General features: G+C 46.8%; 2 protein-coding genes across 2 annotated transcripts in view; both read right to left on the minus strand.

Moving 5' to 3' along the window:
* Positions 1–16,076, minus strand: part of nompB (intraflagellar transport protein 88-like protein nompB) — an 81,566-nt gene that overhangs the window by 33,195 nt on the left and 32,295 nt on the right. Inside the window, exons 12-16 of the mRNA XM_089569298.1 lie at positions 15,036–15,122; positions 12,963–13,062; positions 12,778–12,864; positions 10,684–10,753; positions 9,748–9,864 (exon numbers count right to left, since the gene is read on the minus strand). Coding sequence (XP_089425424.1) covers positions 9,748–9,864; positions 10,684–10,753; positions 12,778–12,864; positions 12,963–13,062; positions 15,036–15,122 — 461 coding nt within the window. The remainder of the gene's footprint in view (positions 1–9,747; positions 9,865–10,683; positions 10,754–12,777; positions 12,865–12,962; positions 13,063–15,035; positions 15,123–16,076) is intronic.
* On the minus strand, positions 1,255–7,653 carry LOC149360495 (uncharacterized). Its single transcript, XM_089575314.1, has 2 exons — positions 6,629–7,653; positions 1,255–1,261 (listed from the first exon to the last, which is right to left on the minus strand). The coding sequence occupies exons 1-2, from the start codon at positions 7,564–7,566 to the stop codon at positions 1,255–1,257; spliced, it is 945 nt and encodes a 314-aa protein (XP_089431440.1). The 5' UTR covers positions 7,567–7,653.

Consider the following 16,076-nt stretch of genomic DNA (forward strand, 5'->3'; position numbering starts at 1 on the left):
GACGAAGATCACTTGGAGGTTGTACTCCGCAAAATTTTCAAGAGAGCCCTCGACCTCCCGATATCCACTTCCAACGCGCGACTCCTCGCGTTGGGGGTGGTGAACACCTATCGAGAAATCCGCGAGGCGCATCTCGAGGCGCAGGCTCTTTTGTTCTGCAAAGCATTCCAATGACGCCCTCGCATGGGAAAAGTATCATGCTGGCGAAATGAACTTTCTTTCTCACACAGCACAAGCCAAAAAAACCTTCTTCTCATCCACATTACCTCATATGCTTCACAACAACCCCAGGCAATTTTGGAAGGCTATAAACCCAAAAGCAACCCCGCCAATATCGCTTTGCGACGAACACGGTTCACCTATTCCACACGATGACACGGCTGAAGCATTAAATTATACCTTTTCATCCAATTTTACCTACGATCCAGTAGGCGACATGCCTGACTATCCTTATTTTGATTACCCTCCTATGCCTGACATACGTTTCGACCCTAACGGAATAATCGCGTTGATCGATTCCATGAAACTAACCTCATCTGCTGGTATAGATGAAATTAACAAGAATTATCAAACAAGTTCTCAACAAGTTCTCAAGAATACTAAAAACGTTGTAGCTGTTCTTCTTTGTCGTATCTTCCAGCAATCACTCGAGTCCGGTATTGTACCCCACGACTGGAAAGTGGGGAAAATCATCCCAGTGCACAAAAAAGGCCCCCCATCGCCTAGTAAGAACTACCGTCCCATCTCCCTCACTAGCGTTGCCTCTATATTAATGAAGCACGTAATTTACTCACACATCATGACCTTCTTGCAGTCTGTCAACTTTCTTGACCCTTCTCAACACGGATTCCTCAAAAACCTATCCTGCTCTACGCAACTGGCCCTCTTTACTCATGACATCAGTTCTAGTATGGACACGAACACACCCGTCGACGCTCTTTTCTTAGACTTTGAAAAAGCTTTCGACAAAGTTTCCCATCAACGCCTCTTATTTAAACTTTCGCGCCTAAACCTCCACCCACTAGTATGTGATTGGCTCCGGAATTTTCTGACTAACCGTCAACAGTTTGTATGGGCTAACAATCATGCATCTTCCATCTCCCCTGTTACGTCCGGCGTACCTCAAAGCACGGTTTTAGGACCTCTACTATTTTTAATTTGCATCAACGACCTCCCAAGTAATCTCTCTTCCACCGTTCGTTTGTTCGCCGACGACTGCGTCATCTACCGGAGCATCACTGGTAACAGAGACACTTACCATCTGCAGTGAGACATAAAAGTTGTGGAAGAGTGATGCGCAAACTGGCTAATGTCTTTAAACGTTAATAAAACAACGCTAGTATCAATTCATCGTCGTCAATCGTATCCTACTCCCAATTACACTCTTCGCGGTTCCATGATATCCCACGCATCTTCATATAAATATTTAGGTATTAGCCTAACACAGTATTTCTCTTGGACCACCCACATAATGAACATAACCAACGAAGCTAACCGTGGTCTTGGTTATCTAAAGCGTAACTTGCGTTTGGCACCTGCTTCCGTAAAACTGCCCGCCTATTTAACTCTTGTCTGTCCTAAACTTGAATATTCATGCTCAATCTGGGACCCCCAACAAATTAACCTAGCCAAAACCCTTGAGTACGTCCAGAGCCGCGCGATAAGATTCGTATATTCTGATTACTCATATCATACGAGCGTAACAGCATTGAAAACAAAAGCTAACCTCCCCAGCCTTGAATCCCGTCGAAAAATAGCCAGACTCTGCCTTTTCCACAAGTTTTATCATTCGCATTTCAGTCAATCCGTTATCACCCCTGCATACCGCCTTTCACTTCGCATCAGTCATCCGAAAGCTGTTCATACACCTCGAGCATCTACTTCTGCGCACCTAAAATCAGTCTTCGCCCAGACCGAAAGAGATTGGAACGACCTCCCCGCTGAAGCTTTCATCCATCCTGGCCTGGAATACTTCAAATCATTCATCACTGATTTTTTTTAATGATATGTATGCCCACCCGTCATGTATGCCCACCCCTAGTGGGCCTTTGAGGTACTAATAAATAACTAAATACACGCGTCTCGCCCAGATCGTGTCCGGTCGCCGTCTTTTGGACCGGTTACATATCAGACATGATCACCATACCATGGAAAGGGTTCGAGTGCCAGAACTGTGGAGAAGCGCCCTCTACGTTCGACCCCATCCGACTAAGATGAACAAGGAGGACCATAATGGCCGGCGCCAGGCGCGGGAGGATGCCCTGCACCGCCACTATGGCTCAAAGAAACACGTCTTCTACGTCGACATTGCAGGCCTCTACCGCTCCAGGGGGGAATGGTACACGGCTGCAGTCATACACGAGGGAAAACAGGTGGACGGCCTCTCGTTCAGAGCGCCCCAACTCAACGCATGCGGAGGAGGTGGCGATCGCCCTCGTAACCTCCCATCCCGACTCTAAATTCATCCTCACAGACTCTCGCGGAGCCTGTCGTAACTTTGAGTTCGGTTGGATCACTCCACTCGCTCACCAAATTTTACACCACAGTACTCGCGACGGCGATCCAACTCATCGTTCAATCATATGGGTCCCCGGCCACCAAGGCATGCCAGGCAACGAAGCCGCCCATGAGGCAGCCCGCGCACTCACTCACCGGGCACCAGGCGTCCCTTGGGAGGACCTTAACCCAGATCACAGCCCTCTCCTTTCTTTTAAAGACATTACTGAGCACTACGCTGCCGAACACCGGCGATACCCAGTTCCTATGAAAGGACTGGGTAAAGCTGGCGAACGAATTCTCCTCAGGCTCTTTACAAACACCCTGCTGTGCCCGGCGGTTCTCAAACACTTTAATCCTTCTTTTGACGGCCGCTGCTCATTCTGTGGGGAGGTGGCCGACACCTTCCACGTGGTTTGGGCATGCAGAAAAAACCCTTCTCTCCCCCCCCATCACCCCTTCCCCTACCCGAGAGGACTGGCAAGCGGCCCTGCTCAGCTGCCAGGAACTATCGGCCCAACAGGCCCTGGTTCGGCGGACTTGTGTAGCGGTCATGACCTACGGGATCCCGGAATGAGGGACTCCGCCTAGTATTGTAAGGGGTACGTGAGACCCACTAGGGGCCTCTCCTCGAGCACCTCTCTGTAAAATACTAAATAAATGCTTCTCACCACCACCGGCAACGACTAGGAAATAGAAACACTCGTTAATTCGTGCCCCGATAGGGCATTATTAACAGTTATTAAAATTAGTTTGATTACACAATAAACTTTACTATTGCCCTCATGGGACACATTTCAATACAAGAATTTAAGTCCTGCGAACGTGCTAGGCTGCTCAGCCTAGCACGTTCAAACCCAGCCACACAGCGGCCGCGTTTTGATGGAGGCAAAATGCATAAAGGCGCCCCTGTGCTGTGCGATTTCAGAGCATGTTAAAGATCCCCAGGTGGTCGAAATTATTCCTGAGCGCTCCACAACGGCACCACTTTTTTTTTTGCCGCCGCGGTGGCTAAGTGGTTATGGTGCTCGGCTGCTGACCCGAAAGATGCGGGTTCGATCCCTCTCACGGCGGTCGAATTTCGATGGAGGCGACATTCTAGAGGCCCATGTACTGTGCGATGTCAGTGCACGTTAAAGAACCCCTGGTAGTCGAAATTTCAGAATCCGTTCACTCTCTCATAGCCTGAGTTGCTTTGGTACGTTAAACCGCCATAAACCAATAAACCGACGGCACCTCTTTCTCTCCTTTCATTCACACCTTCCTCCCTCACTTCAAGATATGGTTGAGGTATCCACCTAGAAGTGAGGCAGTTATTGCGCCTTTTATTTCCTCGAAAATTAAATTTCCCCTGGCTCTATAAAACCAACCCCAAGAAAAAAGAACGAACAAAATAAATTGCCCCGGTCTCGGCGGTCAAATTTTGCTGGAGACGAAATGCTAGAGGCCCGTGCATTATGCGATATCAGTGAACTTTAAACAACCTGAGGTGGTCGAAATTATCCAGAGCCTTCCACTACGGCGTCCCGCGTAGCCGGACTTGATTTGGGACGTTAAAGCCCATAAACCTAAGCTTAAGCCCATAAACGAGTGTTTCGCTTCCCTAGTGGCTGTCGGAGCACAAAGTGAAACCGTGGGACTTCCAAGAAGCTAGCACAGCCTGATCTGTTTTTCAATTAGGTAAAGGTAAAGAAGAAAACCCGATGTTGTATAAAATATTTCTGACGACCATTTTTCATATCTGTGCGAAATTCGAACGCGAACAACCCACCCATGTAGCTGAGAGAAGCATTCTACTGTAGGCGTTTATTTTCTCAACAGTCTGTATATGATACTCGCACAAGCAGACGCCGCTTCAAATGCCGTTGCACATTCTGGTTTCGTTTTTGTCTATCCTGCTGTAATCATACGTGTGACACTAAAGCGTTGCATTTCCCTATATTTGTAAGCCATGCAGAGGGCGCAAAGCAAGTATTTTTTACATCTAGCAGCGCACTGCATATTAGCAGATATGTGTGTTTTAAAAATAAATTAGTGGATTTTTAGCGGATAATGAAAGCAGTTCCAGCAGAATGCTTGGCGGCAAGGCGGGAGCCCGCCTGTTATGCCGATGCCAGGATTCTCAAACACAGCACACCTCCAGACGCCACTGGACGGGGGGATTGACAGAAAACCAAGAAAACCTTTCCGCATTCCGTAAGCAAATGCATATATCGCTTCGTAAGAAAGGGGGCCCCTCTGAGTGGCGGGGGAATCCTGTTTTTGCAGCTCGACAAGCTCTCCCCAACTGATTAGGCTAAACGAAGTTACATAAGGTGGGGGCCCATCTCCTCGTTCTGGTTTTCTCGCTTCATACGTGTTGCTCAAAGTTCCAATACCCGCGGTTCCATATACTAAGCAAGTTAGAATAAATGGGCCTCTTCTCCTGCTGTCCGAGGTGAGGCCCTGGGCTGCAGCCCCCTTAGACCCCCCCCCCCCCCTTAATCCAGCGCTGGTCGTGCGGAGTGCGCATTTGAAAGGAGGGGTATATAAGGCGCGCTTGCCCATAGAACAGGCGCAGACACTCGCCATGGAAGGAGAAGAAGAAGGAACAGTCAGACGGCGCAGAAACACCGATCCAGAAGTGGTAGCTTGGGAAAAGAAGTACTTGAAACTGGGCTTGTTGGTGCATATTCGTGAAAGACTAATACAACTATCACCTCGCTTCTTGATATAGAAGGCTTCCACAAGCTCACGTTCAGTCCTATCTCGGCTTTTCAATAGCACTTTGCAATCATATAGTCGAGGCTTGCAGGCTACACGCTTCTCTTTCGAGCAGGCTTGGCAGTGGTCTGGAAGATGTCCTCTCTTGTTTAAAGAATTCTTGTGTTCAAGCAGGCGCTCATTAAGACAGCGGCCGGTTTGTCCAACGTACACCTTGCCGCATGTAAGCGGGAACTCATAGACTACTGCTTTCTTGCAGCCAACATGTGGCATTCGGTGTCTGATGGTGCACTCTTGTACTTTTGTTCTTCCAATCCGTGAACACATTTCGGCGAGTTTTCGCGGCGCTGAAAATACCACATCGACGCCATACTTATTCGCCACCTTCTTCAGGTTATGAGAAGTGTGGTGTACGTAAGGTACAACTTCCGGCCTTGCCTGCTTTTTTTCTTGAGGTCGGTTGTTTTCCTTGCTGCCCTTCAGCTTTTTCAGCAAGGTCTGCGCCACGGAGAGAACCAGGGAAGCCGGGAAGCCTGCTTTCTGCAGCCTGGACACCTGGGAAGCATAGCTTGCGTGCATGGCATGGTGGCAAGACTTCTTTAGTGCGGAAGCTAAGCACTGGGAAGCGATAGCCCTCTTAACGGTCTTAGAATGGTTCGAATGGAAAGGCAACAAATCTTTCTTTGCGCGTGGACAGTACTGCCAGCAAACGTGTGAAGGGTGGAAGGTTAGGGTGAGATCTAAAAACTGTAATTTGTTATTACTGCTAGGCAGTTCGTGTGTGAAGGTGAGACCCATGCTATTCCTACCAAACGTGCCTAAAACATCAGCTACTGCTTCGTCAAAAGTAAAATCGTTATCTGCCAAAAGGACCAGGTAATCGTCTACATACCTAAAAACGTGGACTATACAATCCGTGTCAAGTTCTTCACTCAAGGAGCGGTCAATCTCAGATAAAAACATATTACAGAGTACCGGGGCGACACACGAGCCAATACAAATGCCCCTTTTTTGTAGATACGTTTGGTCATTAAAGTCAATAAAAGTGGCCTTGAGATAAAACTCAAGTAATGACAAAAAATTCTCCACATTCAAACCGGTAGCGTTTTGAAAAGCAGTGGCTCCATTTCTGTCAATGCAATTACGCACTGCAGAATAGAGATGTACATGCGGAACAGAGTAGAAAAGATCTTCTACATCAATAGAAAAACCCGAGCTTATGTTCCTATGAGTCTGAAGGAAGGCTATCACGTCATCCGAGTTCTTAGTTGCAAAGGGGTCTTCTACTTCCAAAGTCTTCAGGTGCTTGAGCAAAAATTGGCTGATTTGTCGTTGCCAAGTTTCCTTTTCGCTTGCTATAGTCCGGAAAGGCATTTCCCGCTTGTGTGTTTTGGCGGCGAAAAAAACCGAAAGGCTGCTCTTTTCAGACTTGTTGATGGCCCTGGCTAGTGTCTGCAGTTGCAGCTCATCACACAACGACACAGCATCTTTTTTCATTTGCGTCGTCTTCACTTTCACGGACCTGAAATTCTTCTTCACTGCTTCTATTGCCTTTTCGTTGAATAAACCGGACGGCATTGCCACAAAACCGCCTTCTTTGTCTGCCTGCACGAGCTGCAGATCTTTCGCTCTAAAAAACGAAACGACCTTCGCCGTGGGATCAGCTCGATGGCTGGGAGGGTTTGGATCCCTGACTGACCTGGTGAGGGTGTCGACGCCGTCCAAGAGGCACCTTTCCTGGTTTTCCTTCGTTGTTTTGTTGGCCAGTCGTCGGTTGAGGGCCAGCCATTCGTGTGGCTTAAGCTTGGCTTGTACGCTGAATTTTGGTCCTTCCTTTAGGACTGCTGCTATTCCTTCCGGGAGTTCGGCTCCTCCCAAGACTATCACATCGTGGCGTCCGGGATTCTTGGTCTCCCCCTTCTTGAGTTGTTCCAAGTGTCTCGTTACTTGGTTCATAGAACACTTCCACCAAAGTTCGGTTGTCTGGGCCGCGAGCTTCTTGCTTTCTCGATGTCTGATGGCCGCCAGCCACTCTTGGTCTTGGGCGTAGCATGCTGCGCGTAAAAGATCTTGAAGCAGCCTCACTTGGTACCACAGTTCGGACCGGAGTATCTTGCAGATTCGTTTGGCGTGGCCTATGGTAGGCTTAAAAAGACCGAAGAGGCCGGTGACTTCACTAGGAACGAGTCCTTTTCGCAGGAAGATGCCAAGTAGCCTGGCCCGGCACGTTGAGGTGACGATGTTTGCGATGAGCAGGGGAACATGGGAAGGCGAGGGTTGAACACAAAACAGAGAGCCCGATGTAGAAGAAATATGGCTAAGAAGTACTTGAAACTGGGCTTGTTGGTGCATATTCGTGAAAGACATGAGAGCGCAAAACGGGGACACGGACGAGGAAGGGAACAGGACGAGCGCTGCACTTTCAACAGGATTTATTCAGGGAAGAACGTTTAAATAGCCTTTGCTCTTATCCATGCTCTTGATCGCAGACCGCTCCTTGAGTGAAGAACTTGACACGGATTGTATAGTCCACGTTTTTAGGTATGTAGACGATTACCTGGTCCTTTTGGCAGATAACGATTTTACTTTTGACGAAGCAGTAGCTGATGTTTTAGGTACGTTTGGTAGGAATAGCATGGGTCTCACCTTCACACACGAACTGCCTAGCAGTAATAACAAATTACAGTTTTTAGATCTCACCCTAACCTTCCACCCTTCACACGTTTGCTGGCAGTACTGTCCACGCGCAAAGAAAGATTTGTTGCCTTTCCATTCGAACCATTCTAAGACCGTTAAGAGGGCTATCGCTTCCCAGTGCTTAGCTTCCGCACTAAAGAAGTCTTGCCACCATGCCATGCACGCAAGCTATGCTTCTCAGGTGTCCAGGCTGCAGAAAGCAGGCTTCCCGGCTTCCCTGGTTCTCTCCGTGGCGCAGACCTTGCTGAAAAAGATGAAGGGCAGCAAGGAAAACAACCGACCTCAAGAAAAAAAGCAGGCAAGGCCGGAAGTTGTACCTTACGTACACCACACTTCTCATAACCTGAAGAAGGTGGCCAATAAGTATGGCGTCGATGTGGTATTTTCAGCGCCGCGAAAACTCGCCGAAATGTGTTCACGGATTGGAAGAACAAAAGTACAAGAGTGCACCATCAGACACCGAATGCCACATGTTGGCTGCAAGAAAGCAGTAGTCTATGAGTTCCCGCTTACATGCGGCAAGGTGTACGTTGGACAAACCGGCCGTTGTCTTAATGAGCGCCTGCTTGAACACAAGAATTCTTTAAACAAGAGAGGACATCTTCCAGACCACTGCCAAGCCTGCTCGAAAGAGAAGCGTGTAGCCTGCAAGCCTCGACTATATGATTGCAAAGTGCTATTGAAAAGCCGAGATAGGACTGAACGTGAGCTTGTGGAAGCCTTCTATATCAAGAAGCGAGGTGATAGTTGTATTAGTGACACGTCAGTTGTTCTTCGCCACAGTGAAATGCTGTTTCTTGATGCGTATCTGTGAGAGGCGATTGTCTGCGATCAAGAGCATGGATAAGAGCAAAGGCTATTTAAACGTTCTTCTCTGAATAAATCCTGTTGAAAGTGCAGCGCTCGTCCTGTTCCCTTCCTCGTCCGTGTCCCCGTTTTGCGCTCTCATGTCTTTCACAGGTAGCTTGGGAGTTGGCTGGAAAACAGCGAGAGCTTTTCGCTTCGAGATATCCAGGCTTAACCTTAGCTAAGCCACAGCCAATTTGTGTTTATTTATATCCGCGTAAAAGAGAAACAAAATATATTTAGTTTTCGTTAGAATGAGTTCAAAGATGCTGAACGTGAACATTAAAGCTATAAATTTGCTGTAGGACTCCTTGCCTGGACACTGGAGGTCTGCGTTACCGGCAACACTATCGAATACCTAGTAACATTGCAGCCTAGCCCGGCTGACTCCCGACAAATATAACGAAGCCTTCTCCTTGTGTTATCAGCGGCATGACTGGTGCGATTTGTTCTTCAAGCCAATTCGAGCAATAGCACGCGAAAAGAAATAAAGAACTCAACTGCCAAACTATACTTCCGCAAGACAATGGAAAGTTTTTAAAGGTGTAGTAACTTGTGTAACGAATGTGAGCCAGTGTGTAACCCACGAGCCCAGTAACTGCCTACCACAGACGGTTTCCGCTTCGTCTTTTTCTCGTGGATAATCAACATCAATCTCTTGGTTGGTTGGTTTATGGGGTTTAACGTCCCAAAGCGACTAAGGCTATGAGAAACGCCGCAGTGGAGGGCTCCGGAAATTTCGACCACCGGGGATTCTTCAACGTGCACTTACATCGCACAGTACACGGGCCTCTAGAATTTCTCCTCCAAAGAAATTCAACCGCCGCTGCCGGGATCGAACCCGCGTCTTTCGGGCCAGCAGCCGAGCACCATAACCACTGGGCCCCCGCGGCGGCAACATCAATCTATTACCGCTTCCTAAAAACATCTACTGCGTGCTTTGTCGCAGCTACCCAATTGTCTTCGCCTCAAATTAATTCGTTGTTTTTACCAGTGCGCTCTCACCTTGGTTGTACAGTGCTTCTACGCAGCTTGCCTCGGTGGTTAGGGCCTCTCTGTAGTACTCCACGGCCCGCTCCAAATCACTGTTGGCGAAGCAGCAGTTACCCTTGTTCACGAGCGCTGTAAAAGGCAAGAAAAATCACACGTTCTAGGTTTCGCCAATGAAACGAATGTCTAGAAGCAAGAGTAGCTTCAGGAGCTGTTTAATATGGTACAACTGCTTGCCAGCTTGAGCCATGCTTGGAAAGGTTATTTTCCTTATTTATTTTTTAGCACCTACGCAATTCCTCGCTTCCGCATGTGACCCCAGACCAAGCTAATAGTGCTGTTCACCGACTATGGTAACAAAAGTGATGGTGATTATTAGAACAAGAAGGAAAATAATAAACAGTGACAGGGTGATTACGCAATGCGAAGCATTGAAGAACTTAAAGCGGATGGGTCAGCTCACTGCAACAGATACTTGTTGAAGTGGTTGTGTCATGTTTAGCCGTCTGGTCGTGCATCTCTTATTCAGGTTACTGAACGCTGAAAACTGTGTGCACGAGCGGCAACTGAAAGCATGTGGTCTTCTACGTACAGCACGTCCTGTACTTAGCGTTTTTTTTTTCTATTTTGAGACTGTAAACTCACGGCGAGTTTCTCCCGGGATTGCAGTTTATTTTTGCCCAAAGACGAAAAACCTTTTCAGAAACATTTGCCGCTTACTACCACCGAGCTGATCTGGGTCTGCTGGCACAGAGCTCAAATCAAAACGTCGTTACCATGAACAGACAAGGTTACAATTGCGCCACGGGTCATCTTTAAAATGGCGGGGGTGCGCCTGTCACTGTGTCATCAGAGCGGTAATAGGCTTGCTTAAGAGAAACACGTGATCAGGTACTTTAATTGTGCCTGTGATGAGCCGATATTTCGCCGTGACTGTGTGTTCGTACGTACCTCCGGCGTTGTATCGGTCAGCTTGCACGGCCTGGTCGGCGTACTTATCCGCCTGAGTGAGGTCGCTTTGCTGCACAGGTTCAAGAAGAGGCAACGAAGGACAAGGAAGAGCTTAACATGCACAAAGGGAAAGACTCGGGAATATAAATTCAAGCTTTTATGTCCGTTACAAGCTGTCATCTCGCAAGCAGTGTATCCCACGCTTTAGAGTGGGATATAGGTATATGATTCTGCGGTTTCAGTAATCAGTAGTCGGCACGAAGCGCCTCATGCACCACTTTGTTCTATTTTTCATAATCGATGTACACCATCCAGCACGTCTTTATCTTACACCGGTTTCATTAAATACACCTACCGTTCACTTCGACTCGCTACAAGTATCTTCCTGCACTGCGTCGTCCGCTCTATCTTTGCATGATCAAGAAAGGGGTGTAGGTTCCATTTCAGTATCTCGTAAAAATTAACCGCTCAATGACATCCAAGCTGAGAATAATCAGCCTCACACAGGCTTGGAACAGCAGCCCACAAGCTGTGTTACGCTCAGGAAGCGAAGTTGAACAAGACCAGTATTGCTGCAGTTTTCTGGGCGCTGTGAGGCGCGTGTGGGCAGTTAAACTACCATGCCTACGAACAAAACACGCTTATTAGTGTTTTACTCTCAGAAATGGCACTCATAGTCGCGTAAGTTAACTCCCTGCGTGTCCTGCGGGTATCGTTGATTTGTACTTTAAATAGACACTGCTTACTTTGTTTTACGTCCTGCAAAACCACAAATTCTTATTCACAGTTTTTATATCAATGCCTTCTCCAAAAGTGAGTCCACCTCCTTTCTCGAAAATAATCAGTCTGTCGGTCCTAGTTAACTTATTGTTTTAGTTGCTTTGCGGTTCGATGCATATGGAGTGAAAGTCAAAACGGCATTAAAGATGGAACTGGATGATCTTCATGAAAAAGCAGCTATTTTTGAAAGGCAAGTCTTAAAATGAACCAATAATGTGTTCGCCTAGAAATGCAACCGTCTCAGTCTGCAACTTGTACGACACTTGCTTATTTAAAAGAAGAATTTAAAGGGCAAGACTAGAGGTATTAAAATTCAATATGAGCCTAATGTGTGAAACTTGCAGGTCAAGTATGCGAAATCTTTTATGCTAGCATTTGAAAAAGTAACCTAATCGCCGACTAAAGCAGAGTCGGCGTTCACGCTTTTCCGCAGTGCACAGCTACCGGCAGAGGCAGCAGAGATGACGTCACAATGGAGTGCATATTGCAACCGCGCAAAACGGCGATGGACGAAGAGAGGAAAGCACAAGACAAGACGCGGATTCCTCTCTTCGTCCCTCGTCGTTTTGCGCGGTTGCAGTATGCACTCCAATGTCAACCACCAACTAGCCCGCCTTCACTTGTTACATGACGTCACATACGGCGGCGCTAAGTTTCCAGCAAAGAAGCGGTTGTTTCAAGGAAGAAAACGAATGCCGTCGAAGGTGTACCTCATAAAGCATTGTTTGGTGGCATCGGAAGACGCACGGCATCATGTATAGACGAAGGCAGCGGACATCCGAAATTTCAGCAACAGTGACGTCACCAAGAGTTGCCCCACACTTCTCCAACGCAATGAGGAAGCGTGAACATCGTCCTGGTTTCAATCGGTGATTAGGCCACGATTTTATAGCGCAAAACTACTTTGGATGCTTCACCAAGAAGCTTCATAGATTCGAATTCCTGAATATCCTCGAATTCTCAAAAACTATTTCCCCTTCCTAATTTAAGAATTTGTCGATTTCACAAGGCTCGTTATTTAACTTTTGCGCCTCTCGCTCGCAAGATTTCCTTACGTGTCATCAGCTGAGCTTCCTTCAAACGTGGAAACCCAGAATGTGCGCTTCTATGTATAAATTGTTATGTTACAATAGCATGACATTTTTAAAAATTTTTTCCCTAGGCTATTATCCTCGCTATATGGCCAGAATTGAGCGCTGATTTAATGTTAAGTAAACCAGCGTCGGTGCGGTAGACGATTCCCACATAATAGAACCGAAAGATAACATTTGTCTAATTAGACTACGTTTGATGTATGTCAAAACCAGTACCCACCAAATAATACAGAAATGACAAATTGGTGGCGGCGGTGCTGGCAACCTTGGTGTCTTTTTTCTCGAACGCCTTCAGGGTTTCTATTGCCTGAAAAATATGAGGGCGCATATTAACCATGGGGTTGCAAGCATCATTCTAGCTCTGCATGCAATCGAGGCGCAAGCAATCAAGAAATTCGTACCAACCTGATTGAACTCTCGCTTTCTCAGGTAAGCGACAGCCTTGCTTATCTCCAGGTCGTTGGCGATATACGCGTACGCAGAAGACTTGATTTGCTCCAAACACCTGCGGAAATGGTTTGCAGTTTTCCAAATGCGCTATCGATTTTGTCGTCAATGGACAACTGGACACGAAAAAGAAGACCGTCTCGCTTCCAGCGCGATGAAAATTATACGACGGTAAAAAAAAAATGAGAAGTCATTTAAAGGAGTATTCCCATCGGAGATCCAGAGCAAGTTCTTACTCCGCAAAACCGGAGTGCGTGTTTAAGTGGGCGATTTGGATTCGAATCCTGAGTTTTGATTGGACGCAACGTACATCTTGCTCCTACGCGGACTCGGAAAGCTGCTCCCGGTCGACGACGGGAATACGCCATAAGACATCAGGGAACGAAGCTGCTCGGTTTCCGCCGCCGCAGGTTCGAATCTCTCTACGGGCAATATTAAGCTTCCTTTTTTTTCTGCTTAATACCGTTCTGACGAAAAAGCCGAGAGGTTTTCGGGTAATGTCGAGTTCATCATTGCTGCGGTTTCCAGACGTTGTTGCCGACAAGTGGAGCTAAAAGCATTTCGTGCTTGAAAGAGAAGCGCTCACGATGTCCTATATCTTATGCCCTCTCCCGTTAGCCTTTTTACTCCCTCAGGCTTATATTTTCCCTCAGGCTTATATTTTTCTAATTCTGCTTTCGATTTCTTTGCACAATGACAGCGCTGTTACCAGACACAGATCATTCATTGTCGGGAGAATAGCACTGTCTAGTAAAACCATTTATTTCAGCTCAACATGCCTGCTTGAAATGCAATGTTGATTAATTCTGTTGTTAACTCCTTTCGAGTCGTTCGCTATGGTTTCGGGTTTCTAAACTACAGTATAGAGCTCACGGTAGCCACCCATTTACATAAGTCAGTGTGCAAGATATCCGGAATAAAATGTGGGTGGCAGCACGAAGAAGGACAGAGATACAGCACTTTATTTAGCAACTTTGTATTAATCGCCGAGGACGGAACAAGCTTTTTCCACCAGGGCCACTTCATCCTCACACTGGTCCGAGTCCAAACAGGTACTCCAGGAGAGTGGAGGAGGGTAAGGAAAATGGGGTATCGTATGGCGACTGGGCACGTGTAGAGACAATGTTCTAGGTTTGCGTAAGGTTCAGGGCAGTTAGGGAAGACTAGGGTCGCTCGAAAACGGTGTAGATAGGACCGGGCAGGAGTGTGTAATATGTTTAGCTGAATTGTGCAGAGTATGCGGAGTGATGGTATTGGTAGCGCTTGGTGGGGGGAAGGCAGCGTTGTCATAATGGGTGTTTATCTTGCGTCTGTACTCAAGGTTATCTTCCTACGTTGGTTGTAAAGGCTAAGGGATTGCACGTGGCCGGTGAGCGATCTCTCTGGTGAGCCGGTGGAAAAGCTCATTTCCTGCAATTCCAGCGTGGCCAGGACCCACCGGAGCCTGACAGTGCGAAGTCGTTGGTGTTCTAGCGCTGAGTGCCGGTCGTCTCTAATGGTGAGGGTATGCGTGCAGTTTGGAGCGCCCTTATGGCAGCCATGGAGTCTGTGCACAGTGTATACCAATGAGGGTTTGGTGCGATGGCTGCGAGGCCATGCCGGAAATTGTGGAGGCAGACCAAGAAGAAGGTGAGAAACTATTTATTGTAAGACTATGTGGGGAAATAAATACAAGTTATGTTTTAATGCAACTAATGCTACGTGCCGACATTCAAATCTTCGAGTCACTGACGGTGCGGTCAATAACCATCACTCGTATTCGGCGTGCACTCAAAACTACCTGCCAGCCTTGCCGCCGCTTAAGACTGGCAGCTCGAAGTCATGCGGATTACACCTCTAAAAGTTGACTACCTGTATCCTCAGTATGAGAGCTTGACGGTCACTTTTATGCCTCCGATAAGCGAGCTTAGTTTTATGACTGCAGGTGTGCCCCACAAGTACTGATACAAGCGCTCACGACTCCTACCTTATACATAGTTCTGCGCAAAATATGTAAAGAATAATAATGACCCCGGTTGCTTTGCAGCTTACCACTCGTAGCCTTCCGAAAATGAACTGCTGATCACGGGGGCTATGAGCTTGGCGGCGGTTGATATGCACCATTCAGCTTCGTGCTTCCTGGAGAAAGATAACAAACATAACATGCAACGCCATCAACCTAGCAAAAGGCACGGATTTCAAGAATATTGTTATTACTCTTACCATAACCAGCACGCTATTATTCTTACTAAATAAAATGTTTACGTTCCCTTCTTAAAAACAACACCACGTAATAATTATCATTCAGGGTGGGGTCATTTTAAGGCAAATAAACTTTCACACGATAACGATTTTAATTGACCCGTGAAGATGCGCTGGGACGCAGCTCTGCTTCTACATTGCAGTGAATGATGATGGTGCACAGGCTAAAATAAAATAATTAATTTCGAGCCACGTTGTAAATATGCCTCATCCTTATACTTCTGCACTCACGTTCACAATGCGTTAGTAGAAACAAAATTCCCATAATGAAGCATAGGCAACAATATTTCGTCCCCTTTCCTAACATACCGCGATAGGATGCTAAGAACACATGTCAAAAGGATCGACTGAAATTACTATGGTCATGCTTCCTATATAATATAGGGCCAGTTACCTAAGGGGGCAATCATGGTCCTATTTGTCCAACGCATATATTATAAATTCCTTTGTGGAAAAAAAACGGAAGTCAATTATGATTTCTGATTAAAAACTTTTCTCTTGTCGCCCACTCCCTCTTCTAAAATCCGGCCTTCTTTTTGAAAATCTTGTCGGCATCGTGTCTCGTGCATCTCAATCGCTAGCGAGCGAACCGCCCGATTCGCTCGCAAGTGATTGAGATGCACCTTATAAAAATGGTCTACAAACAGTCTATAGACTTCTTATTGACTCTATTGACTTCCTACAGATGTTGCTTTTTGTCTATTGATAGTCCGTAGAGTGTCTATAGATAAAAGTCTACTAAAAGTGTATGGCCATAAATCTATAGATTCTCTATAGAGTGTCTATGGCATTTGTATTGCCTATAGATTATTCTCTAAGATTTGTCTGTAG

Source organism: Amblyomma mixtum, chromosome 2 (genome assembly GCF_055824585.1).
Source record: "Amblyomma mixtum isolate Tamu chromosome 2, ASM5582458v1, whole genome shotgun sequence".
In the NCBI taxonomy this organism is placed as follows: Eukaryota; Metazoa; Arthropoda; class Arachnida; order Ixodida; family Ixodidae; genus Amblyomma; species Amblyomma mixtum.

Bases quoted from the DNA above. Each gene is read 5' to 3' on its own strand.
- LOC149360495 (XM_089575314.1), bottom strand. From the start codon at position 7,566: ATGTCTTTCACGAATATGCACCAACAAGCCCAGTTTCAAGTACTTCTT.